At 34.7% G+C, this 26,980-nt stretch overlaps 1 protein-coding gene across 1 annotated transcript; it reads left to right on the forward strand.

Moving 5' to 3' along the window:
* Positions 1 to 1,072: 1,072 nt before the first annotated feature.
* Positions 1,073 to 26,575, forward strand: SLC6A14 (solute carrier family 6 member 14; the record flags this gene model as incomplete). Its single annotated transcript, XM_084259223.1, has 14 exons — positions 1,073 to 1,120; positions 2,095 to 2,260; positions 5,649 to 5,780; positions 7,245 to 7,406; positions 8,208 to 8,343; positions 9,428 to 9,560; positions 11,327 to 11,467; positions 18,056 to 18,284; positions 19,617 to 19,742; positions 20,909 to 21,027; positions 21,960 to 22,059; positions 22,301 to 22,410; positions 25,016 to 25,183; positions 26,255 to 26,575. The coding sequence occupies 14 exons, from the start codon at positions 1,073 to 1,075 to the stop codon at positions 26,399 to 26,401; spliced, it is 1,917 nt and encodes a 638-aa protein (XP_084115349.1). The 3' UTR covers positions 26,402 to 26,575.
* Positions 26,576 to 26,980: the final 405 nt, after the last annotated feature.

A 26,980-nucleotide genomic window follows, 5' to 3' on the forward strand; every position in this document is an offset into this window, starting at 1 on the left:
AAATTCTTGTCAGTCAACGGAGAACAAAGGAACTCACATAGGGTGCAGAGTTGGGCTCTCCATGGTTCCTGTGTGCACTGATTTGTACTGTATTTCACAGACCTGCGACCATCTTTGAGCTGGACAGATTGATTTTGAATGCTTTGAGTTTTGTGATGGAAAGGTGCAACACCAGGGAAATAGCATCACAATAATTTTTTTCTTGCTCGGTCAAGTTGAGATGTTTCCTCATAGCTTACTTTCTAGGCCTCACCTTTCTTGCAAAGTGGAATCCTTTGTTAGGGTTAGAATTTCCCATAAACCTGCTCAATAATTTGTTTTTGTTTGCCATCTTTGAAATAGTACACAAAGCAATGCCTGTGAAGGGCAACGTTGTCCTGAAGGCTGAGAAAAAAGTGCCTGAAACATAGGCTCAAAGTTACTCTTTTCAGGCAGAGCCAGCTCAGTAATCTTATCTCAGCTGGCTGCTTTTCAAGGTGCCCGATTCAGGAGCTTTCCTTCTGGGAGTAGCAGCTTGCCCCTCAGGGGATCAAGTGCTTTCTAGTGAGGGGCGAATCCGAGGGCTCAGGACAGTAGATCTGTTCAGGAGAATCCCGGGAACGAGATATGGGCTGCGCAGACCGTGCCCTTCCCCCCTCCAGCGCCAGTGGAGATCAGCACTTGGCCCCAGGACAGAGACCAGCCTGAGATAGGAGGTTAGGAGGAAGCAGGGAACCCGGGAAAGGAGGCGAGATTGCGAAGGCACGCGCTAGGCTCTGAGTCAAAGGCTGTCAGTCATCTGGGCTCAGTCGGCTCTGCTCTTTCAGAGCCCAGCCCTTTCCCGGGCCGGGACAGGGGATTGCTACATGCCGGCTTACCTGGGGAAAAACCAGAGCCTTGCTTTGGCCCCTTCCGGTAATTGATACAACAGGACGACCAGGAGGGGGAGGAGAGAGCTTCCCTCCATAAATGGTCCCACCCCTAGGCAAGGTGGCTCACTGGCAGGTAGGAGCGGGGGAGTGTGCACCTGCCACCAGTCAAGCTCAGCCAGACTGCGAGACAAGGCGGAGCGAGCCGAGGGACTGAGTGAACCATGGACAAGTTGAAGTGCCCCAGCTTCTTCAAGTGCAGAGGGAAGGAGGTACAGGTTTGGGGACTGAGGGCAGTTTGGAGGGCCTGGACGGGGAAAGCTCAAGGGGGAGGCAAGTCTCAGTTTTTGCCTTCCACAGCTGTTCCTTTTTCTCCACATTTCTGTTCAACTGCCTTCAAGAGTGGCAGAGATGTCCCAAAGAGTGGAGGAAAAATAGAACTGCATTTGTTCCAGTGGTCAGAAAGCACAGGCCCACCTCATCTTCTGCTTTGGGGGGGTTCTGTTTTCTGTCCCTTCTGTACACTGTCTGTGTCCATGTGCTGCAGGGAAATGTGCAAGTGCAGTGTCCTTGTGTGACCTAGGGTGCCCTGCAGACCCCACAGCAGCAACAGGTTAAGAGAGAATCCCAGCTCCTTAAAGTGGAGAGAGAGCTGCTCCACCTGCTGGGGCAGGAGAATTTGTCCCAGAATGTTATTCTGTGGCTTTCAGAAAAGTGCTGATTTTACTCTCCAAGACAGGAGAGAAGTTAAACCTGCCTTAATTCCAAATATTCCAAACTGCCAGCTGATAAGAAAAGGAGCTTGCATTTGACACTTCTCACGGATATCCTACAATCCCAAGAGTATTAGTTTAATCTAATACATCTTTAAGACTTTAATATTTGAAACCTTATTTGTCCGCTTTCTTTCACCCTTCTTGCTGGGTGCCACTTGTAACATTTTCACCAAAATTTGTATAATCTCACTAGAAGAAGTAGTGAGATGATCCACCAACAGAGGTTTTTTTTTTTTTTTAACATATCAAGGGGTAAAGGCTATTATAATAAAAGAAGTTATTGGCAAAAATATACCCAACTTTGGAAAGCCTTCCCCTTTGCTATGTTTTTCAGGGGTCTCTCCCTCCACCTACTTCTTTCTCTACCCCGACCCTATCTCTCTCCAGATTTCTGAAATTGTCCTTCTGTGGGATTTTTTAGTGGTAGAAAGACAAAGCTGTTGATATGTTTGATATCTCCCCTTCTCTAGAAAGTGACTGCTTCATCAGAGAATTTCCATGTTGGCGAAAATGATGAAAATCAGGACCGTGGTAACTGGTCCAAAAAGTCGGATTATCTTCTATCCATGGTTGGATATGCGGTGGGATTGGGGAATGTTTGGAGATTCCCGTATTTGACCTACAACAATGGCGGAGGTATTTCCCTTCACATACTTCTTTTCCCTCCATTTTTAAGCAGAGAGCTATATGGTTTCTAAGGATATTTTAAGAACTAAGAAAAAGTGTGTGATAGTTTGTTAGGAGGAAGAAACACAAGCATACTGCATTAATAATTAGACTATGAGTTGCTAGCTCAAGTTTAGGAAGCTGGCTTCACAAAATCCTCAGATATAATTGATAAACATTGTATATATAGCATTTATGAGTTTCTGATTTGTAATCACATGTAATCTTCAACTATGACTTACTCTTCTTAATTTTTGCAGGTTCCTATGATAATCTGTTCAGTCTCAAGCTGTGGTTTGCCTTAATTTATAGCTGAATCTAACATTAGGCATGAAATTCTAATTCTAATAAGAAGGTCAAATAAATTGCTTGCTTAAATAGAATAAGGCATTATATTTTGGAAATTTAATTGTGGAAGGAGTTACTTAAAACATTAATTAAAGGTTTAGTTGAAAAATTCAGTATTCCAAATTGGGTTGACCATGTAGAAATCTTTCTAAAATACAATAGAGTTTAGTTCAAGGCTAGGTGTTTAATTTCTGCAAAATAATACAGCTTGTATTTAATAGATTATTAAGAAGACTCAATTAGAACAAGGAAAAAAATAACTCTGCAGTGACACACAAAGGGAAACAAAATGAATTACACAATTATCTAGTAATGTTGAAACATATTTTCACTTACACCATATTTTATTTACTTGTAATTACAGGTTCTATGAGAAATGTAGAGGTGACATACCTTAATATTTCATAATCGGGTACCAGTGAAACTGTGTCACTATAATTATTTTTCTTGGCGCAATAGGATTGTGTGGCGATATTTCAATCTTATATTTCTTGTTAATTGGTGGTATTAAGACATTTGTACTAGCCTTCACAGACTTAAGGAGCTCTGTTTATCAGACACTTCAAGTAGTGACGGCATTAGTTATCCTATCTAGTGCCTATATTGTTAAGTCATGGGTTTGGTATAAGTTTTAGCTGGAGAATGAGTCAGGAATCTTTTTGGCGTCTGTGTCTTAAGGTCTAGTGTAGTTAAGAGAGGCATTCAGACTCCTTTCCAGTCTCTTATCTTCTTGTTTAGAATAAGAAATTCACTTCTGACTTGATATCATACATAGGCCTAGTAGTTGCCATATATTTCCAGGAACTCGTTTACCAGGAAATTTTTAAATATAGCCAACATGAAATAGTATTATTATTTATGATATCTCTTTCAACATTTTATCTCAAAATTAATATATCATGCTGGCTCTCAGTTTTTAAAGTTCACATCCTTTGGGCTATAGATGATCTAGGCGCTCTCAATTGCTTTTTTCTTTCGCCCAAGGGTAGAAGAGGAACATGAAATTCAAACTTGTCACATCTTTATTTTTTTAAAAGATTTATTTATTTATGCAAGAGCTGGGGTACAGACCAGAGATGCGGGGGGTGAGAGGATCCACCAGAGATAGAGTGGGGAACAGAACAGGCAGAGTGGCTGAAATACACTGCTGAGGGGAGCAGCAGGCAAGACAGGAGAGGTCTGCCTCACCATGTGGGTTGCTCCCTGGCTGGCCGGGGATCGAACTCATGTTGCAAAGGCTGTGGATTACTTCATAGTGCAGTGCTTAACCCCTTGCGCCACCAGGGAGGCCCAAACTTGTCACATCTTAATAGATCAGATTTAAAAATATAGTCAGATTTGAAAAACTATTGCCAGAATCTGGAATCATTTTTATCTGTAGGTTTTTTTTTTTTTTTTTTTTTTTAGTAGTTCATGAAAGAGAAGTATCATACTGCCTTAGGGTCTAAGTCAGAAATACTATCTCATTGTGACCATTGTTCTGTATTAACAACTCACCAATTATGGTTGCTATTAATAAAAAATAATGGGTGAAAAGTCATATATAACACTGAGAAAAAGAACTCTTTAAGAAGCTTATTACAATGAACTAGTAGAATTTTTCTTATTGTATTGAAACAGGGATATCTTGTATTACTTTTTCTTCATAGCTACCTTGGTAGGATTTAAAAACTTCTATTAGTCATGATAATGATGGTATGTACATTGCAACATCTATGAAAACATATTTGTCCCTATGTTCTAGTGACTAGTGACTTGTATATAACAAATACTTTATTGTATCATTATATTTATATATATATATATCTCAGGGTTGGGAAAAAATGTAATTCCAAAGTATGATGTTACAGTATCACAATATGAAAAATACATGAGGAAAAATGTACATAGGCAAATGAGGTATATATAATCAAAAAGCCCTTTTTTATCCACTGATCTCCATATTTTCTTATTAATTTTTTTATCATACCTTTTAAGACCTCACGAATACTTGATCAGTCAGTTGACTATGTCTCTGCTTCTGAGTATAATCTGGTAAAGGTTCTAATGAGCAATGTGATGCCACATGTCATATATCTGAGGAGGTATGGTCCTACTCCCCTAAATCATATACAGTATTGTAAACCAATGCTACCTCAAGAAAAAAATGATATCTGCTCTAAGATAAAAATAATGTAGAGTTGCACAAATTTGAATATAAAAAATGACTTCAGAAAATACGATGCCACAAAAGTAGTCAAAAATCAGTAAAATAATAAAAGGTTCTTGAAAAAGGGAGCCTGGATAATCTAAATATAGGAGAATTAGTCCTTATGAAACTCAAAGACAATTCTGAATGCATCTCAAAAGCTCAGATTCTTCTGGCCAAGACAATATATGTATGTTGAGCAAAGATCCATAGGGACTATTTGGAGAATAATGAACTTAACTGCAATATCTTACATCCTGAACCACATTAAGCATTTGCACCCTAAGTCTTAAAATTGCATCACTTATTTTTAAAGAAAAAAGGAGGGAAACTAACTTCGAACATATACTATGTGCTTGTCATTTCACCAAGTATTTTCTTTCACATAGGTTCTGTAATCAACCCTTTATACAAACTGATGAGGTGGTTAATTAACAACCCATTAATAAGGAACCTTAGATTCATAAATTAAGTAATTTTCCCTGGTCATGTAACTAGTAAATGGTAGAACCAGGATATAGATCTATATGTATCTGGCTCCAAAGCCTGTGTGATCATTCACCTCCTCTGGATTCATTTCTATGGACTTATTGGATTTTTTTAATAATCACAATAACCTCATCAGATAATAGCATTCCCATTTCACAGAGGAGGAATTCAAGGCTTACAGAACAAGCTCCTTTATCAGAGAAAGTAATAAATAGGGGCCCTGACTGCACTCAGAATGCTTTCAAAATATTGGTTGTCAAAGTGCCATCAAGATTTGGGGATGTAATTGTGCTTTGGTTCTGTTTTTTTTTTTTTTTTTTTTGCATTTTCTAGGTGCCTTCTTGATACCTTATGCTGTTATGCTGGCATTGGCTGGTTTACCTTTGTTCTTCCTTGAGTGTTCACTAGGACAATTTGCTAGCTTAGGTCCAGTTTCAGTTTGGAAGATTCTTCCACTGTTTCAAGGTAGGTATTCAAATGTTTCCTATTGTGCTTGTTGATCTACTCATACATGTTGAAATCATAGATGTTAAAGGCAAACAGGCATACACTGTTGGTTTTCTGAATATTTGCCACCATAGAACTTGAAAATTCAAAGGTTAATTTTTATTTCTCTTAAACTCTGAACGCAGATGTGGGAGTTGTCAGGAAGGATATTAGAGAGGGTTGTAAGGGTATTATTATTTTCCTAGTTTCACCTTTTAAATTCTCTCAGCATGTAATGCTGTTGTGCATTTGCTTCATGGCTCTGATTTTTTAAAAAAAGATTTATTTATGCATACAAGAACTGGGGCACTGGCCAGAGGGGGGTGAGGGGATTCACCCGAGACAGAGTGGGGAACAGAACAGGCAGACTGACTGAAATACACTGCTGAGGGGAGCAGCGGGTGAGACAGGAGAGGTCTGCTGTGCCATGTGGGTTGCTCCCTGGCCGGGGATCAACCTCGTGCTGCAGTGGCTGGAGACAGTTTCATAGGTTGCGTCTTAACCCCTTGCGCCACCAGGGAGGCCCCATGGCTCTGAATTTTTTTCTACTTCATGTGCAGCCTTTGTCTTCCTCCTTTTGCATGTCTTTTACAACGGCTCATTCAGAAAAGTTGAAGGGCGGGTCACTATTTTTCCTTGGATGCTTCTAATAGACTAATTGGATACCAGTATAGTTTTCAAAATGCCTTGATTGTTATTAAATAGCAAACAGCTTTTCTTTATGGTGATATTATTTTGATATGAGCAATCTATTAAGATCTATTCATAAAAGCCTCCATGCGATATCATAAACAAATTTATAGTGAGGTAAATAGAAGTAAATAGAACATTTAGGAACATTAAGGAAACTACCCCAAAAGGTAGTCTTAAGCCTAAGAATTAGATTCAGTATGCTAAACTGCATTTGGAACTACTGAGTTAAACTTAGGAAGTTTAAATACAAATTAGTACACAGTTACTGGATTCTCCCTACATATACTTGTGAAAATATTGTATGCTATCCTTTCAGGACATTAATTCAGAGTTTTATCTTCCACTTGCCAAAATGTGTGTTTTTAGATGAAAATGTGTTTGTCAGTGAGCCGACAGGATATGAGATTTTGAATTTTTTTTTTTAAAGAATAGTACCCCCTCTGACAAGAATTTGTGGAGTTAATAAGAGTAACACGGTTTTCCTTAAGTGGATTTGATGGCTTAATACAGGTCCTCTGACTTGAGCTTAGTATCTTTTTCTAATCAACTAAAAAAGTCAATCCTCAAAATTATTTTAAATTTGAGAGGAAAGTGCCTCAGCAGTAGTGCTTTGCCTCACCAAAAAAACAGAAAAAGTTATTTGAAACCATTTTCAAATACAATTTGTGGAAACTGAGATGCAGTTTTGTTATGAATCAGCAAAAGTAATTTCACTGGTTTGTTTTTTATTTTAATTATTCTCTTTTCCAGGTGTGGGAATTACAATGGTCCTGATATCTATTTTTGTGACAATCTATTACAATGTCATAATAGCCTACAGTCTTTACTACATGTTTGCTTCTTTTCAAAGTGAACTACCGTGGAAAAATTGTTCTGATTGGGCAGATAAAAACTGTAGCAGATCACCTATAGGTAAAACTCATTTATTTTTGAGATATTGTTAACACTGCATTATTCTTTTCTATTTCTAAATAAACTTAAATGGTTAAATCATTTTCTAACCAACTTAGCTCATTTTTACATGAGCTGGAGGTCATTGATGAAGGCAGGATAAAGCATGAATAACCTGAATATTGTTTAATGCCATGTTCATTTCTAAGGGCTGTCAGGAAAACTAAACTAAGGCTAGGAATACTTCTTGCAGGCCTAATCCGTGGGCAGCACAGAAAAAAGAAAATGGGAATGTGAAAGAGGAAAAAACATTATGCATAATGTGTCATAGTAATGTGTTCCAGGTGACAGCGAGTGTTGTCCACGTTGCTAATATTTGGGAGAATGTAGTATCAATATTATAGACTACCACCACTGGGATTTCCTGTGTATTTCAGAGGATAAAGTAATAAAAATGTAAAATTTCTTAAGAATTGAAAGGTGTCATTTATCTATAGAGTTAAAAAAGCCCACATTTTAAAGGTTCCCAGAGCATTAATCACAGCTGAAATGACTTGTTATGTAGCTGTTATTACCATATAAATATAATCTCAGTTTAAGAGGGGAGATATTTTCATATTCATCCCCAGGCTAGTAGTAGAGGAGATTTCAGATGCTCAATGTACATAACTTACTCCACTTGTAAGATTTCCACTTGATAGTCACACAACAATTTACATAGTACTTCAAATATTTTATCATTACAACTTTGTTTTTGGCCAGGATAATATTCTTCTAATACTAAATTCGTGTCTATGTTTATCCCCTTTTTACAATTTTTAGTAACTCACTGCAATGTGACTATAAATGGGGTGGATATCCAAATGAACAAAAGCTGGGTGGATGCTAACAATTACACCTGCATCAACAGAAGTGAAGTTTATCAACCAGGGCAGCTTCCCAGTGAACAATATTGGAAGTAAGTACATTAGATGATTGGCTTCTTAAACAGATGTTATTTAAAAGTTTTTATTATTAATAATGATTAGCTCTTTAACTCACATAAGTAGAAAAAAAGGTGAATCAGGGTAAATTCTACTTCATTGACTCAAATGTTTGCTTGTCTTGTGTGATACTAACCTGCAAAATCACCAGTGGTAAACATGTCATTAAAATTAGTTATTAAATGGGCACCACACAGTAATGACTTATTTAGTCTACTTTCAAGAAGAAATACTCAAATTAGATGATGAGCAAGTTGTAATGATAAACAATGGGGTTATGGGTAACATTTATGGCACAATTGCTATTTAAGGCTGCAATTCCCCATTATCCATTTTGCTTGATATTGTTATTATGTGGTAGGAATACATATGTTGGGTTTTATTTTCTTTTGTTATTTCTAAGTGAGTTCGCTTTATGCTCCTTACTGTGTACCTGCCCTTCACCTTTAACCTAACTTGTTGTAATGGGCTCTTCCTCATCTATATGTTAATGCTGTGTGTGACCCTTTTAAAATCTGGATCATGAATTGTTCCCGAACATTAAGATAAGAATTAAAATCCTAGATCCGTGCATGTCCCTAGCAGAAAATGATGGATTTTTACAGAAAGCCTTTGTAAAAGGTATAAATAATGGGACCATAAAGGTTTGATAACTAAAATTATAATGAATAAAAAAATTTACTATTATCTAAAATGTTTTCTCCATCAATTTAAATTGCGAAAAAATACTATAATGAGTAGAATGAAATAATCTGATGAAAGGTGAATTTTTTACATAAAAGAGGATTGAAATATTGGGGGGAAATCATAGCTTAAGGATTCAGTAGATCTTTTATTCTAGGGGTTAGAATTTTTTATTGGTAATAGATAACCCTAAATTTCAGAGCCTGGTTTTTCATTGAAATTTTTGCCTCTGTACACAATAGTATAAAAAAAAGGCACATAGGACTTGTATTAATAAAATACGAATGAAACTTGCCCCTGGATGAAAAATATTGCAAAATTTAATGTATCAAGACAAGTGACTTTATTTTCATAAAAGGACTTATGTGTTTTCAGTAAAGTGGCACTCCAACGTTCAAGTGGAATGGATGAGACTGGAGTAATTGTGTGGTATTTAGCACTTTGTCTTCTTTTGGCTTGGCTCATAGTTGGAGCAGCACTATTTAAAGGAATCAAGTCTTCTGGCAAGGTAATTTGGAAAACATTATACAATGATGTAGCTGTTTTCCAATTTAATTGTAGTTCGATGTCAAGCATTTTCAGTTGCATGGCTTTTTTTCTTTCTGTAATGGTAACATTTAAATGTGCAAAAAGCTTTCTAAGTAGATAGCCTAGCTTGAAGAACACATACAAGAACATTGCTATTGTTGAATATAAAACAAAACAAGCAACTAGAGTTGTACAGTTACTTCAAATTTGGACCTTCTAGCTTGTACAGCATTCTGAGGCTTGAGAATATATTTTTAAATTTTCTTTGCTATAATACAAATACGCCTCTTGGATGGAATTACGTATTAGAATGTTTGGTTTGGAAAGCCTAGCTCGTTGTTATATAGGACAACAATGTTGGAATTCCCTTAGTTGTAAAGAGAGAGAAAACAAACTATGCAATTGTTCTCTTAAAGCTTACTAAAACTGACTCAGAACCCTCTTTCTCAGCAGTCTTTTCCTGGAAAGTGTTTTATTTTTTAAATTTTCAGAGTGCACAAGGGCAATTTCAGAGAACCACATGGAATTTTCTCTGTGAGCAGTTGTGTAGTACCCATAAAAGTAAATGTTTGTTTTTAACTACTATCCTGACATTTCTTTATGGGTGGAGGTCAGGAATAACTGGACAATATCTTTATATTCCTAGTACAATATCTAGCACAATCAGTTAATATTCAGTTGTAATGAGACATGCTGTTCAATCACAAAAATACTGTGAACATCACAAAGTCAATGGAAACTTTCCAAAATAATGTTTCGATTGCACATTGTTGAAACCTTCAGTTCCTTTTTGATGTTAATATTGGAAGAATCCATTAAAGGTCATTTACCCGGGTAATTAATTTTTATTGTTCTCTGGATGACTTACTTAAATCATCTCCTTGGGTATATTATCAAACATAGGACATCTATGGATCACAGGAATCATCCACATTAATAAAAAGCCAACTTCAAAGGCAACCTGCTCACCTGGAACCATATGTTCTAGGACACAAGTAGTGTGCTTGTAGGTGAGCTTGTAGGTGTGAATCCCTTACTGTATAGTTCAGACTTTTGGCACAGGGTGAAGTGGATGTGGTATAATGTGAACATTAACCATGATGCTTGATATATAGTTTTGATACACTTTCAAGTTAAGGAAGGTGTCATTCATGCTGATTTCACTGAGAGTTTTTATTAATTGATGTTGAATTTTATTAAATGCTTTTCTGGTTTTGTTGATTAAAATAAATAAATAAACAAATAAACAAACCCCTTACTGTAGCTTTAAGGATAATAATACCAAATGTCCAGCATTCACTTTAATCAACTTTCACAGGATTTGGACATCAACTAGAAGAGTATTTTCTTTCTCCATGGTGACCCAGTATACTGCAGGGTTTTAAATCATTTCCCTTTCTACCTCAATGCAGTACATTATGCAAGGAGATTCTCAGTTCCCTTAGACATTTATACAGATATGGTTAGGTGAACGCTCCATTTAGATTCCAAGTTAGCAATGTTTGATGTGCTATTTACAACATGAACCTGGGAAATACAGCTTCATACATCAGAATGTTTGAAAATTGATCATTTGAGAACCATGAGAATAGAAAAAGAAAATTATGCCAGCTTGGGAATTGGCATCACCACACTTATTATGAAATCTCTAATGGATTTTGTTAATCTCAACTGGTTAGTAACTTTATTTCTATACAATTATAAACCATGATTAAAAAATTAACTTTTGGTGGTTTTTCTTGGTAGGTGGTATATTTCACAGCTATTTTCCCCTATGTTGTCCTACTCATCCTGTTAATACGAGGTGCAACTCTGGAAGGGGCATCAAAAGGCATTTCATACTATATTGGATCACAGTCAAATTTTACCAAACTTATGGAAGCTGAGGTAAGACTTAATTTGGATTTCAAATTATCCAAGGAGGTAAACCTTAAAAGTAAATACTGAGATTTTTTGGTTGCATGTAAGAATATCATAATGTAGTAGCATACAAAAAATATGCAGTTAAATTTATTAGTGTTTCTCTCCACTAGGATGTCTGATTCAGCTACTTAATATGACACTAATGCTCTCTTATTGGAAGTGAGGTATTCATTTTTAGCAAAAGGATTTTAAAAGTCCTTTTTAAAAGTCATTTGTATAACTCACACTATTTGACCGAAAGGGTTTGGGGTTATTAATCTGAAAAAGATATTTCATGCATGAACACCTCAAATTGAGGACTAAGACTATGCATAAACTCATAGTAGATTAAAGATTATAGTTGAAAGCTTAATGGCCAAAATACACGAAAAGATCTGACTTTGCCTAATGGATTATGAAGTTAAAACATACATTTGAAATTGATTAAGAATTCCATAGACAAAACAGTTACTTGTATGTGAACCATAAACAAGTCCTGAATATGAATTTGGTAACCTCTTGTTTTAACTTTCGACCACGGGCTCAGATATACATGTGTATATCTTGGGTACATAAAAGCTTTTATGATTTTGACTGCAGAGAACCTTAATATTAAGTGTACTCTAGATACTATACTTCTATTGATATAGCCTCAGAATGCTTTCACTTTTTCAATAGTCACATCACATTCTTGAAACAAATTAAGATTATGGTCAGCTAAAAATACCATGATCTTATCTGAAATCAAGAAACACTATATTAGTATTATCCATTTTACTAGTAGTGATATCCAAAGTGGGTATCAGTTTAATTTGCTGTTTTATAAATACTTATAATACCCCAATTTTTTCATTAATTGGTCAGTTGTTTACATATCTGTATATGGGGTTACATTTCTACATCCCATATATGCACATAATTCACTGAGTTTCCATCAATACTCCTATGACAATGAGTATCACCTTTCTCTATCCCCTTCTCACTCCACCCCCCCACAACCCCTGTGGCAATGAGTATATTTTTCACAGAGTTTAAGGATTATTTTTGCTGTGTTTTGCTAGTGTGTGTTCTTTGCTTGTTTATATTCTATAAGTAAGTGAAACCATCTATTATCTTTCACTTTCTGACTTACTTCACTTAGCATAATCACTTTTAGATCCATTCATTTTGTCCCAAAAGGCAACATTTCATCTTTTTTAAATAGCTGAGTAGTATTCTTTTGAGTATATATTCCACACTTTCTTTATCCACTTGTCACTGTTGGGTACTTAAGTTGGTTTCATGGCTTTGCTATTGTGGATAATGCTGCTATGAACACAGGAGTGCATGAATCTTTTCATATTAGTCTTTTCATGTTCCTTGGGTACTTAGTAGTAATATTGCTGGATCATATGATATTTCCATTTTTGGTTTCCATACTGTTTTCCATAGAGGTTGTTGTACCAAGTTGCATTGCCACCAATAATGGGTGAGAGTTTCTTTTTCTTCACATCCTTGCAAACATTTGCTGTTTCTATTCTTTTTGAAATTAGATCATTCTTACTGGGGTGAGGTGGTATTTCTTTGTGGTTTAGATTCGCATTTCCTTTATAATAAGATGCATTGAACATTTTCCTTTGTAGGCAGGCCATCTGAATGTCTTGTTTGGAGAAGTGTCTATTTCAGTCTATTGATCATTTTTTGATTGGGCTGATTATTTTTTGTTGTTGTGTGACTGAGCACTTAATATATTTTGGAAGTTAGCACCTTGTCAGATGTGTGATATGCAAATATTTTCTTCCAGTCTGTAGGTTACTTTTTTGGAGATGGTTTCTTTTGAGCTTTAAAAGCTTTTTGGTTTGATGTAGTCTCATTTGTTGTTGCTATGTACTATAGTTTGAAATGTAGAAGTGGATACCTCCCAGATTTTTCTTTTCTCTCTCAGAATTGCTTTGGATATCAGGGTTCTTTTGTGTTTCCATATAAATTATATAGATATTTGTTCTATTAACATTAATGAAACAAAAAACTAATTCTTTTTCAAAAATAAACAAACTAGACAAACCTCTAGCTAGACTCACAATGAAAAAAAGGGAGAAAACTCAAATAGAATTAGATATGAATGAGAAATTACAACATCTCAGAAATTCGGAGGATCAAAGGAAGTTACTGTGAACATTTGTATACTAGTAAGTTGTATAACCTAGAAGTAATGGACAAATTCTGAAAAATATAAAACCATCAAAGATTGAATCAAGGAAGAAAACTTGAACAGACGAATTACAAGCAAGGAAATTGAAATGGTAATCAAAAATACTCCCCAAAACAAAAATTCCAGGACCTGACAGATTCACTAGTGAGTTCTGCCTAAACTTCAAAGATGAACTAAAACCTATCCTTCTCAAATTTTTCAAAAATTTGAGGAGGGAATACTTTCAAACATATTTTGTGAAGTTAACATGCCCTGATACCAAAACCAGACAAATACACCACAAAAAAACAAAACAAAATTATAGACCAATTTCCCTGATGAACATAGATGCAAAAATCCTCAACAAAATATTAGCAAACAAAATTCAACAGTAAGAGTCACATGCCATGATCAAGTGGGATTTGTTCCAGGGACAGAAGGATGGCTCAACACCTGAAAATCAACCAATGGAATTCACCACGTCAAAAGAAGAAAAGATTAAAAATCATATGATCATATCATAGATGCTGAGAAAGCATTTAATGAGATTCAACATTCATTTATAATAAGGACCCTGAAGAAAAAAAACCCATACCTCACATAAGACAAACCCACAACTATTACCATTCTCAATGGTGAAAATCTGAAAGCTTTTTCACTAAGATCTAGTACAAGACAAGTGGGTTCACTCTCACCATTATTATTCAACAATGTATTAGAAGTCTTAGCTAGAGCAGTTGCATAAGAGAAAGATAAGAAAGGAATCCAAACTGGGAAAGAAGAAGTTAAACTATCATTATATTCAGATGACATGAAAATATTCATACGAAACCCTAAAATTCTACTGAAAAAATTAATTGGAAAAACAATAAATAAGTTCAACAAAGTAGTAGGTTACAAAATCAATATCCAAAAATCAGTTCTGTTCCTATATGTAAATAAGCTAGAAGAGGAAGAAATTAAGAAAATTCCATTTATAATTACATCAAAAAATTAAATAGCAAGGAATGAACAAAGAAGGTGAAGGACCTATACAATGAAAACTATGAGAATTGTTCAAAGAAACTGAGGAAGACAGAAAGAAATGGAAAGATATTCCTTATTCATTAATGGGAGGAATTAACATTGTTAAAGTGGTCATCTTATGCTTCAATACAATAGTTATCAACGTTTCAATAGCATTCTTCAAAGAAATAGAACAAATAGTACTGAAATTCATATGGAACTTGCAAAGGATCCTAGAAATAAAAGCCTCTTCAATAAATGGTGTTAGGAAAACTGGACACCACATGCAAAAGAATGAAACTAGACCATTCTCTAACACCATACATAAAAATAAACTCAACATGGATAAAATACTTGAACGTAAGATTTGAAACTATAAAATACGTAGAAGAAAATAGGCAAAACACTCCCTGACATAGGCTTTTGTGATGATTTTGTGGATTCATCTCCAACAGCAAGAAAAACAAAAGAATATAAGCTATCGTGACTACATCAACTAAAAATCTTCTGTATTATAAAGGAAGTATCATTGAAATGAAAAGACATCTTACCAAATGAGGGAAAATATTTTCACATCATATTTACAGCAAGGGGTCAATATCTAAGATCTACAAAAAACTCATTCAACTCACAAATACAAAAAATAGTAACAACTCAATCAAAAACTAGACAGAAAACCTAAATAAACACTTCCAAAGAAGACAATACATATGAGGAAGACATATATGAAAACAACCTATGTGCCCAAAGATAGATGGGTGTATTAGGAAGATGTGATATATACACAAAATGGACTACTACTCAGCTATTAAACAAAAATGAACTTTTGACTTGCAACAACATGGATGGAACTGGAGGCCAATATGCTAATCTAAATAAGTTAGAAGGAAAAAGATAATTACCAGATGGTTTCACTTATATTTGGAACATACATAAACAAAACGAAGAGTCAAATAAAACCAAAGCAATATCCAACTCTAGAAATTTGACTGTAGAATTGAGGCTATCAAAGGGGGAAGGAAAAATAGGAGAGCAAGTTAGGGAGGAGGTCACAATGAAGAGTGGTGAAAAACTTTCAGTGCTGCAGTGGTGGGGGTGGTGTGGCAACATTCACCTGAAGGGTGTGATCCTATTCCTCTAAATCATACATTTTAAATCAGTTACCTCAATTTAAAAAAAAAAAGTGTAATATCACACCACCCCCAACTTCAAGGCACCCCTAGTCCTTCACCATAACCCACTGTGTATCCTTCTCATTTTGATTTTTTTTGTTTCTTTCTTCAAGTTGTTTATACATAGAAATGTAACTAATTTTTGTGTATTGATTTTGTATCCTGATGCTTTACCGAATACATCTGCTATTTCTAGTAATTTTTTAGTAATCTTTTGGTACAATCCAGCTATTTAATTTTTATAGAATTTTATTGGTAAGGTAGAGAAATTTTTCAGTTTTTAGTTGTGGATATCTCTGGTCAATCTCTGCACTTGGGCTATAGCTCTTGGGCCCAAATAATTTTCACTTAATAATTAAACACAACAGCTCTAAATTATTTTAGATGGGTCTCCCCGGTGGCACAGCGGGTTGAGCGCCACGCTGTGAAGCTGTCCGTAGCCTCTGCAGTGCGGGTTCGATCCCAGCTGGCCAGCGAGAATCCCACATGGCGCAGCAGACCTCTCCTGTCTCGCCCGCTGCTCCCCTCAGCAGTGTATTTCAGTCAGTCTGCCTGTTCTGCTCTCTGCTCTGTCTCTGGTGAATCCTCTCACCCTCCCGCACCTCTGGCCTGTACCCCAGATCTTGTATAAAAATCAATAAATCTTAAAAAAAAAAAAGTGACCAAAAAAAAAAAAAGTTATTTTAGAACTTTGCCCTTTTATTTTTCAGTCCTGGAAATCAACAAACTTTGAAATGTCAACAGGCCATCTGTTTTTGTTCTCCATTTATCTTAGGCCTCACTCTTTTTAACCTCGTTTGTTAATCTCTTCCAAAGTGGAGAACCATTTACGACGATAAATAAGAAACACATAATATGGAGGTTGTGGTTCATCACCTTCTCTCTGTTAGATTATTAAACAAGATAAAATGTTAATGTACTTTCAAAAATGCTAATCTTTTATAAAGATAAACAAATACTAAATTATGTCAGTTATTGTTGTATTTTCCCCTAAAAAATGTACCTTCCATTTTCTGTAAAACTGATAACTTTGTGTTACATTGTCTCCATAATCTTTAAAACATCAGGGCGAAACCTAAAGCTCCCTACGAAGCATACAATTTAGTCCCTCATCTCCCCACCCCAACACAAATATCACCCCCAATCCTTCCTTGGATTTGCTGGTAATGAGATTTTTCTGAGATTCTTTTTTCCTCTCAATCCCTAATCTAAGCAATGAAACACAAATGTATAATTTTGTGCTTTTCTTTGAATATGTGAACTCTATTGAGATCGCTTCGGTGATCATTTTACTAAATCCTTCATTTCACAGGGATGAAATTGAGACCCAGAAAGAGTGCCAGTTTATGCATTCTGAGTTAAGATTTCCTAATCCCTAAATGAAAGAATGACAATGAGATTGGTAGATATGGAAATCGTAACTATGTTTTGAATTTCGCTACACTTTTATTTTATAACGTAGGTACACATTATGGTATCCAGGGTTATCCAATCCAGATTTGTCCCATTCACTTCCACCTCCCCCTACAATATATTAAGAAAAAGCAGCTGAGAGAGCAACCATAAGAATGTTTTTCATCTCTCAATATCTATAACTTCCTAAGAAATAAGAGGGCATTTTATTTCTAACTTAATTTTATATATATATATGTGAAATTATCATGATCGATAAGTAACCTATTTTTCCATTCATTTTTTTCCTATTAACTTCCTGCTACTATAAAGCAATTATAGTGTAATAAAAACCAAGCATCAAGCTATATTATTGAGACTTAGTAATTCACTTGTATTCCTTCTATAACAAAAAAATTAAATTTCACATGTTCAATTTGATAATGAGTAAGTCTTAGACAATTCTGAATGAAAAAAGGAAAGTTGCATAGGTTTGTATGCATGAAGATAACTTTTGCTAAAGTTCCAAACCATGCAAAATTAAGTGTCATATTGTTTAGGTTTATATATTTATGTAGTAAAAATATAAAGAAAAACAAGGGAACGATTGTAACACAAAAGTTAGCATAGAAATTACCACTAGGGGGCGCAAGGGTGCTATAAGGAGGAAGGGGCACAAGTGGCTGTAAATGGTTTTTCTTAAGCTGAGGAGTAGTAGGTACTTGGGTATTCATTTCATTGTCATTTATGATAGCTATTAATTTTGTATATGAATTGTTTTATACAAACTGAAAATTAAGCACGGGTTTTAAAAAATATGATTTTTTCTTATAGGTTTGGAAAGATGCTGCGACTCAGATATTTTACTCCCTTTCGGTGGCCTGGGGTGGATTGGTTGCGCTATCATCTTACAATAAGTTCAATAACAACTGTTTCTCAGATGCCATTGTAGTTTGTTTGACAAACTGCCTCACTAGCGTGTTTGCCGGATTCGCTATTTTCTCTATACTGGGACACATGGCTCATATATCTGGAAAGGAAGTCTCTCAAGTTGTAAAATCAGGTAAGTAATGTTCTACATTATTAATTTTGATAATTTGCTATCGCTCACTTAAGAAATGCTAATATATTTCATATCAATTTACTTAAAGCTCTCAGGATTTAGGGCATGGTATTTTCCTTCTCATTTCATCGTATATAGTATGGATATTTTAATTCTTAGATGATCTGGGAAAATGGCTACATTAAGGAATAATTGTTTAAAGGGATTATTTTTCCAAAATTTTGTTTTGTTTTATTTTTCTCAAGTTTTCTCAAGTTTTATTGATTTGCTACTAGTTTACATAATTATGTAATTTGGGCAGTACAACTTCACACATCCATGTGTTCACATATGTCATTCACTCTCCACCAGGCCTCCAGTGCCACTGTCATCTTCCTGTCTGTCCCTGCCCCCACCTCTCTTGTCAATTTTGTTTTGTCTTTAGTATAAAACTACTTATGTAGAATTGCAAATATCAGGTGGTATGTTAAGCACTTTGCATATATTATCTTTATTTAATTCATGTGTATGTAGGAATTTCTTATTAATTTTTTATTTATAGTTAGCATCATTTGGTGGAGAGACTGATGAATGAAAATAGTGTTATAACTAGGAGAGTCTTTGGAGATCACCTAGGATCTAGCTCCTCATTTATAGAAATGTGCTGCAGAAGGTCAAATAATTAGGAAGTGATAGATACTAGGCTAGAAGCTAATTCTCCTGAAACCTAGGTCCGTCCTCTGGGAGAAACTTAATATACTCAAAACTAAGCAGCACATTATGCAATTAAAAAATTATTAAAGCATCTCTAAAGGTAACAGAAATTAAGTAGAAAATATTCAATTACAGTTTCATTACATACAATTTTGCAGGTAGCCATAAACTAATTAAAATGGCACTGCATACAGTGATTCTGGGCAAACATTTGGAAAGACAGTTGAAGACAAAAAAGTGAGTGTCATAAATGTATCTTTCTTAATAGTATAATTCTTTTAGGACTTCTAGGGGAATAATAAGGTGACCTGATTGATGTTTCTGGAGTTTAAGACAGTTAGTATTCTTCATTAATCTTAAAAAATGAAATCAGTTAGGCAAAATCATTGACATAGTTATAGTTCTTATGTCAAAAATGTACATTTTACAAAATTTATCTCACTAGCTTCATTCATGTCACATGCTCATATCACATTGTAGAGACAAGTCAAATAGTTTAAGTGTAATAACAATTGCTAGAAAAGAGAATCAGATTGTTATCAAATTAAAAATGATATTTTTCTAGTATCTTATTTTGAAAATGTCTAAATATGCAAATTTTCTTGGCAACCTAATTAAAATATCATACATTTTTCTTAGGTTTTGATTTGGCATTCATTGCTTATCCAGAAGCTCTAGCTCAACTCCCAGGTGGGCCATTTTGGTCCATATTGTTTTTCTTCATGCTTTTGACATTGGGTCTTGACTCTCAATTTGCTTCCATTGGTAAGTAATATTCCTGGTGTTAACATGTCTTTCCTACATTTTACCCAGATTTCCTCTACTTTAAAACATCCATTTCTTACCCCTGTTGCCCCACTACCTTCTACTCTGAGAATCTATCTGAAAGTTTTTTAACTAAAAATTTAAATACAGCATAATATAGTGTATTCATGTACCAGACACCTACAAAGAACAAACATTAACATTTTGTCATTAATTTGAGCACTGATATTTTATTTAGAAGAATAAACTGTTACAAATTTGAAGTTTCCTGTTTCTCCCCTAATAGAGTTCACATTTCTTCCTTAAAGCAACTGACACATGGATTATGTATGTTATTCAGTTCACGTTTGTCTAGAAAACGTAGACAAATATGTATCCATAAATAACATAAATTTTAAAACTTTCACATGAAGATGAAATTTTATAGTGTTCTGATTTTTCTACATGTATTATGAACACATGTCGGTACATAGACATAGTTCCAGTTAATTAACAATCTCTGCCCATAAAGATGGGTACTTGGATTATTTCTTACTTTTTATTACATACGCTCCTGCTGTGACTCTCTTGCACATGGTTTTATGTACACAAAGGGATTTTCCCAAGGTTACACACCCAGAAACCGTGAAAGTTTTTGTCATATCACTGTCTTACATAAAACATTTTAGTAGTTCACTCTTTATAGAATAAAGTTCAGACTACTCGGTTTGACTTTCAAAGTCTTCAAAAATTTCAAACATGTCTTAATGTTGTTACTCATACATCTCACTTTTAGCCAATACCTGGTACATGAACACATTTGTATCCTAAACCTAGAAAGCCTTTCTGTGTCCATGCTATTTCTTCAAATATTCACCTTATTAAAAAGTTCTGCAAAATTAGTCTTTGTCTATAGCCTTCTTTCAAAGTACTCCCATACTCAGGAAACTAATGCGTTATAGTTAGCAATGAAAATCCTTATAAAAAGGCTAAAAACAACAACCAGAGCCACATTTGATTTTTATCAGAACCAACAAGTGCTGACTGCCAAGAGAAAGGGCCCTAATGATTTTTTTAAAGCTAAAGTATATTCTCAACATATATTTGTGATTTGATTAAAAGAAATTGAATTTTGATTAAATTGACAAATGAATTTACATGTAACATGCTATTTTTCCCTTCTAAAGAAACTATTACAACAACAATTCAAGATTTATTTCCCAAAGTGATGAAGAAAATGAGGGTTCCCATAACTCTTGGTTGCTGCTTGGTTTTGTTTCTCCTTGGTCTCGTCTGTGTGACTCAGGTATACTACAATATTTTTTCATAAACAAAATGTTAGTTGGAACATACTTTATAATCTAAATGAGGATACTAAAATTTTTTTAATTAATAATAAATTTTATTTTTATATTCCCCATACAATTTCAACCCCCCCATTCTGACCCCAGTCCCTCCCCTCCTGCCCCCCACCTCCCAAAAAGTGTCTCTGGTTCATAGTTTTTTGTTGATTTTGATTTTCACTTTCTTATAGTTATTCATTTTCCTGGTCCCTTATTTAAGTTTTCTAGATTCCTGCTATGAGTGAGACCATCCGGTATTTTTCTTTTTCTTTCTGGCTAATTTCGCTGAGCATGATCCCTTCCAGCGCCATCCATGTTGCTGCAAATTGCATGTGTTTATCTTTTTTAAATGCTGAGTAATATTCCATGGTATATATGTACCACATCTTCTTGATCCAGTCATCTATTTTTGGGATACTAAAATTTAAGAGGATATATATTGACAGGTCCAAGTCTGACTTGGAACAAAATTTTTCTGAATTTTAGCCAAGATTTTTCAAATTGTAGCACAATTTCAATGATATATTTTGCAGAGGAAGGAGATCTAATAATGAACAATTTCCACAATTGCAATCAAGTTATAGATTTTAAATATACACTATATGTTTCTTGGGAAGTACTAAAAAGCACACAGATACTGCATATCACTTAGACAATCAACTATTCTAAATGCTTACTTTTTCCTATAACAGTGTGGACTGAAAAGTAACTGTATCCTCTGTATCCTCTGAGATATGTAAAGCCATTTTGGTGTTTATATTTGAAAACATTCCTTTTCATATTTTGGCAGAGGTGACTCTAAGGCGCATATGCTAATATCAAATTAATATATTCAATTTGAACACCGTATCAATAATAAAAATAATTTAAAATATGATTGTTATTTTTCTGGTAGGCTGGAATTTATTGGGTTAATCTGATTGACCATTTCTGTGCTGGATGGGGCATTTTGATTGCAGCTATACTGGAAGTAACAGGAATCATCTGGATTTATGGTAAATTGTGATGATAGAATTATTTACATGTTTTATTAAATTGACTTAGTTTGATTCCCTTTCATGATTTTACTGTAACATTAAAATATAATATACAGGGCAAAATACATTATGAACAGAATGTAATTAAAGGTGTATGTTTCCTTGTTATTGTGTAGAACAATGTTTAGACATTAAAAATAATTTGGGACCACAATGATTAATGGAGTAAAATATAAGCAAAATATTTGATGTTGTTTAGGAGGGAACAGATTCATTGAAGATATAGAAATGATGATTGGAGCAAAAAGGTGGATATTCTGGCTTTGGTGGAGAGCTTGTTGGTTTGTCATTACACCTATCCTTTTGATTGTAAGTATTCAATAAAGTTGGTATCAATGATATTTACATTTAAATGTTTCTAAGGTAAACTTAAAAATAATTCACATTGCATTTTCAGCTTTTGCTATATGACTGGAACCTCCAATTTTCCTTAATCAAAAGGCCTTTTCTGTATTATTTTTGAGATCATAGGTTTAAACATCTATATTTAAGACAATAAAAAGGATTCTACAGACTTCAAAGTCCTTAGACTTAAAAATTATCTTTAGGATAAGTAAAAATGAACCATTCACTAGTTCATTCCTTAAAAAATATACAATGTTCCTAACTTCTCTGTTAGGTACAGAAAATACAAAGATGCAATCTAAATATACTGATTGCTGGGCCTCCCCTGGTGGCGCAGGCGGTTGAGCCCAGCGCTCTGAAGCTGTCCACAGCCTCTGCAGCGCAGGTTCGATCCTGGCTGGCCGGTGAGGGTCCCACATGGTGCGGCAGACCTCTCCTGTAGGGCCCGCTGCTCCCCTTAGCGGTGTATTTCAGTCCGTCTGCCTGTTCTGTTCCCTGCTCTGTCTCTGGTGAATTCTCTCACCCTCCTGCATATCTGGCCTGTACCCCGGTTCTTGTATAAATAAATTAAAAAATATATATACTTATTGCTAAGAATGCTCACATTTTTTTAAAATAGAGGCATGTTTATTTATTTGTTTGTTTGTTTGTTTGTTTTGTTCATACATGCACTGGGTATAGTCAGAAGGGCGGGAGGGCGAGAGAATTCACCAGAGCCAGAGCAGGGAGCAGAGCAGGCAGAAGGACCGAAGTACACTGCTGAGGGGAGCAGCGGGCGGCAGGAGAGGTCTGCACGCCATGTGGGACCCTCCTCCGGTGGCCGGGGAGCAGCCGGGGATCGAACCGGCGTCGCAGAGGCTGCGGGCAGCTTCGCAACCCAGCGCTCAACCGCTGCGCCACCGGGGAGGCCCAGAATGCTCACATTTTAATGCATATTTTTTTCTCTTTATGGGAAGTATTTAATATCTGTAATTACTAAAAGGAACTCCCCTGTGTCAAAAGAGGTGATGGTTTATGTCAATGAATTGAACAATTGGTGCTTTGTAGGAACTGAGGGAGAGCAAAGGACATCTTACCATCTTACTGGAGAGACATGATATAAAGACATAGCATCTTTAATAACAATTCAGACCATGAATGGCTAAATCCCAAAACTTGATGTGATGGAGAATTACTATAGACTAGAAGTAATGGTAGGGTGGGGCAGTGACAAAGCTTTATAGAGGTTATGTTTTGGTTTTCATTGCCTTCATACTTCAAAGGTTTTCTGGGAAAAAAAAAACCCATAAGTAATTTGATCCAGAATTTGCTTCAGATCTGAAGTATCATATTTGTTTGTTTTCAAGGGGTGTTAAATTTTATTTTTTAACATTACAAAGTCATTTTCAAGTAGCGAGCACTTTGGGACTGGATTGCTGAATTAAAATAGTTGGATGCTCTATATTCTTGTTAAATGTCTGATAGCCCTATTAAATATCATTTTCCTCATTTGCTGTCACCATCATAATAAAATAAACCTCTTATCAACTTAAAAGATCTAACTAGATTTTATTAGTCAGCTATTTTTCTTGCATTTCCATTACATAGGTTTTACAACTAGATTTACTTTAAACATGTAAAATATTCATCTATTTTCTATAAACTCACATTTATTAGACTCCAGTAACCCTCATCCATCTCTTGTAATTATGCACAATTATGGTAATTATGAGATATATTTGAATTATTGTAATTGAAGTAATAGAATAACCTATTTAATTATAAATTTAAATTTGACTGTTTTATAAAGACTTTTACACTATTATTTTCTCATTGATTTTAGTTAAACAAAAACGTTTAGCTTTAGAGAAACTATTTGGTGATTTTTTGTTTTTTACTTTGTCTTGTTTTGCTTCACCTATTTCTAATTAGTTTTAATGCTTCAAAATGTGTAGCTTCTTTAGAAACATTTTTTATCACTTGGCTTTAAAATATCTCCATCTTTAAGATTTAAATTTCATTGTATTATGGAAACATACATTGTTTTCCCTCATTATGAAGCTGGAAGTGAAGTGTGCTTCAGTAAATATGCATCAGTAGTGGGTGTGAATGTACATGCGTTTGGGCTGTTGAGTAAGAGGTGCTCTTTGCAGTGCAAATAACAGAAACAATTGCTAAGGGAAAAGCAAAATATGTTCACTAAAGTGTAGTTTAATTAATATGCTGGTTAGTTTATGGCATACAATAAAAACACATTCTTATAAATAAAAGTTAAATAACAAAATTTCTAATATTATATTTATAAAAAATACCAACACTTATCCAATAAAATATTTTTTGAACTAAATATTTATTTCATTGAAGTAAATACTGGACAAGTATTTGTATCTTTTATAAATATATGAACGTGCTAAGTTTGGATGAATGTAATCAAAGCCAAGATGTAAATTATCCAGGCTGGTTCATTTCTAGTTACCTTCTTTTTAATTGGTTTTGGTAAGCTATTTCTAAAGAATGGAATCAAATTGCTTATGATTAGTGCAATAAAGTCTAATTGTTAGCATTATCTTTTTATATTTTATTCTCACAGGCGATTTTTATTTGGTCACTGGTGAAATTTCATAGACCTGAATATGCCAAAATCCCATACCCTGACTGGGGAGTTGCTCTAGGCTGGTGTATGATTATTTTCTGCATTATTTGGATTCCAATTATGGCTATCATAAAAATAATTCAAGCTGAAGGAAACATCTTTCAAGTAAGCACATTCAATTTATATTATACTTTAGTGTTTGTGATCAAAATGAAGATGAATTTACCCATATAGTAATAATATATGAGATATTTCTTTTCTTTTAGGCTACTTCTTTTATTTTCTTTTTTTGTTAATGAAGTATTGTTTTACATTGTTGTTATATTTTGGGACTTCTGCCCTAAGAAGTGTGGTCCTCATAGCTCTCCCACCACCAAAGCACCCATAGTCCTCCATTTTTCAGGCTACTCCTATACCTGTAAAATCATTTGGTACAATAAGCATAACATTTTATTATCCTGTATATATTTATGTTTCTCTCTGTACTAGATTATAAACTGCTTTACAGAGGTGGCTTGCCTTGTTTCCTGTTACAATGCTTAGGGCTTAACGAGTGTGATATGTATACCAGTACTGAGTTATATCCCTGAAGATGTCACAGAATAAATGACCTTGGTGCTTTATAGCTATAATCCTCATTTTTAAAACCACACCTGTTTATAATACAAGTCTGAATACTGTGTTTATAATGGGAAAAAGCCTGGAAAACTATCTAGAACCCAATCTAGACCCTGAGTCATTCTTCCTCCATGGAGGCCTGGGGCCAAGGGGGTGGGTTTATGACATCTCACTAGGACAATGACAAGGTAGGCTCAGGAGTCTTAGATTTTAAATACATTCTCTAGTACATCCAAGAGTGAATCCAGATCAACATTTTGACTTCAGAGCGCCTTTTCTTTGTTGAAACATTCTAGGCATATATACACTGGTTTAGGTGCTTACCTAACCCTCACTCCAAGGCCGGGAAAGAAATGTCTAAGAATTTGGTGAAAGTATGTGGAATTTTGCTGGTGAGCCAGTGGCCTCAAAACACTTTTTTTTGAAATCATTTGCATACTCAGTTATTTTGGTTTTGTAGTTAATACAATTCTATAACAGTTAAATTTAAGTATCACCTTCTCCCTGGTAGATTATATATTAAGGAAATTAACATTTTAAAATGAAGGTATGTTTGATATTTGCTTGTTTACAGATTGTAGCACTTAAGTTCTAAGACGAGGTCTTTTGTTTTTGTAGCGCATTGCAAGCTGCTGCAGACCAGCTTCTAACTGGGGTCCATACTTGGAACGACATCGTGGGGAGAGATATAAAGACATGGTAGATCCTAAAAAGGAGAGTGACTTTGAAATACCTACTGTTAGTGGCAGTAGAAAACCAGAATGAGATCTAATTTTTAAAAGTATGTGGTTTGTAATGTGATTATTTTAGAATCAAAGAAAATTTTATTTATTTGTATGTCAAGTAGAAAAATGTACATACTGTGTTCATAATAAAGTTTTTTTTTCTTTTAAGCAGGAACGCAACATAAAATGTGAATCTAACATTTAGCAATGTGCTTATATATTTCTTTCTAGATTGTCTATCTATATAACATACACATATAGCTATCTCTTTCACAATAACATTTTTTGTAAATATTACCATATTTTTCTACTATGTTGATGGCTTTATTTTGAGCTCGTTAATTTAGAAAAATAGTTCCATTTTCTATTAACAGGTTTTAAATATAATTTGCTTATATTTTCTTAGTACCCAACCTTCCTTTTCCGTAAAGCTGGGGAAAATAAATCAGTATGTTTAAAGAAAGTGTTAGAAACTGAAGATCTCACGTAATTAAAAATGCCATATATGGAAAAAAAATTGTGTATATAAAATGACAACTGTCGTTTAATACTTTTGATACAAATATATCTAAAAACTTCATGTATTTATGGCTTTCTTTTTCTGTGTGACCTTAGTGGT

This window comes from Talpa europaea, assembly GCF_964194135.1.
Source record: "Talpa europaea genome assembly, chromosome: X".
NCBI classification, from domain to species: domain Eukaryota; kingdom Metazoa; phylum Chordata; class Mammalia; order Eulipotyphla; family Talpidae; genus Talpa; species Talpa europaea.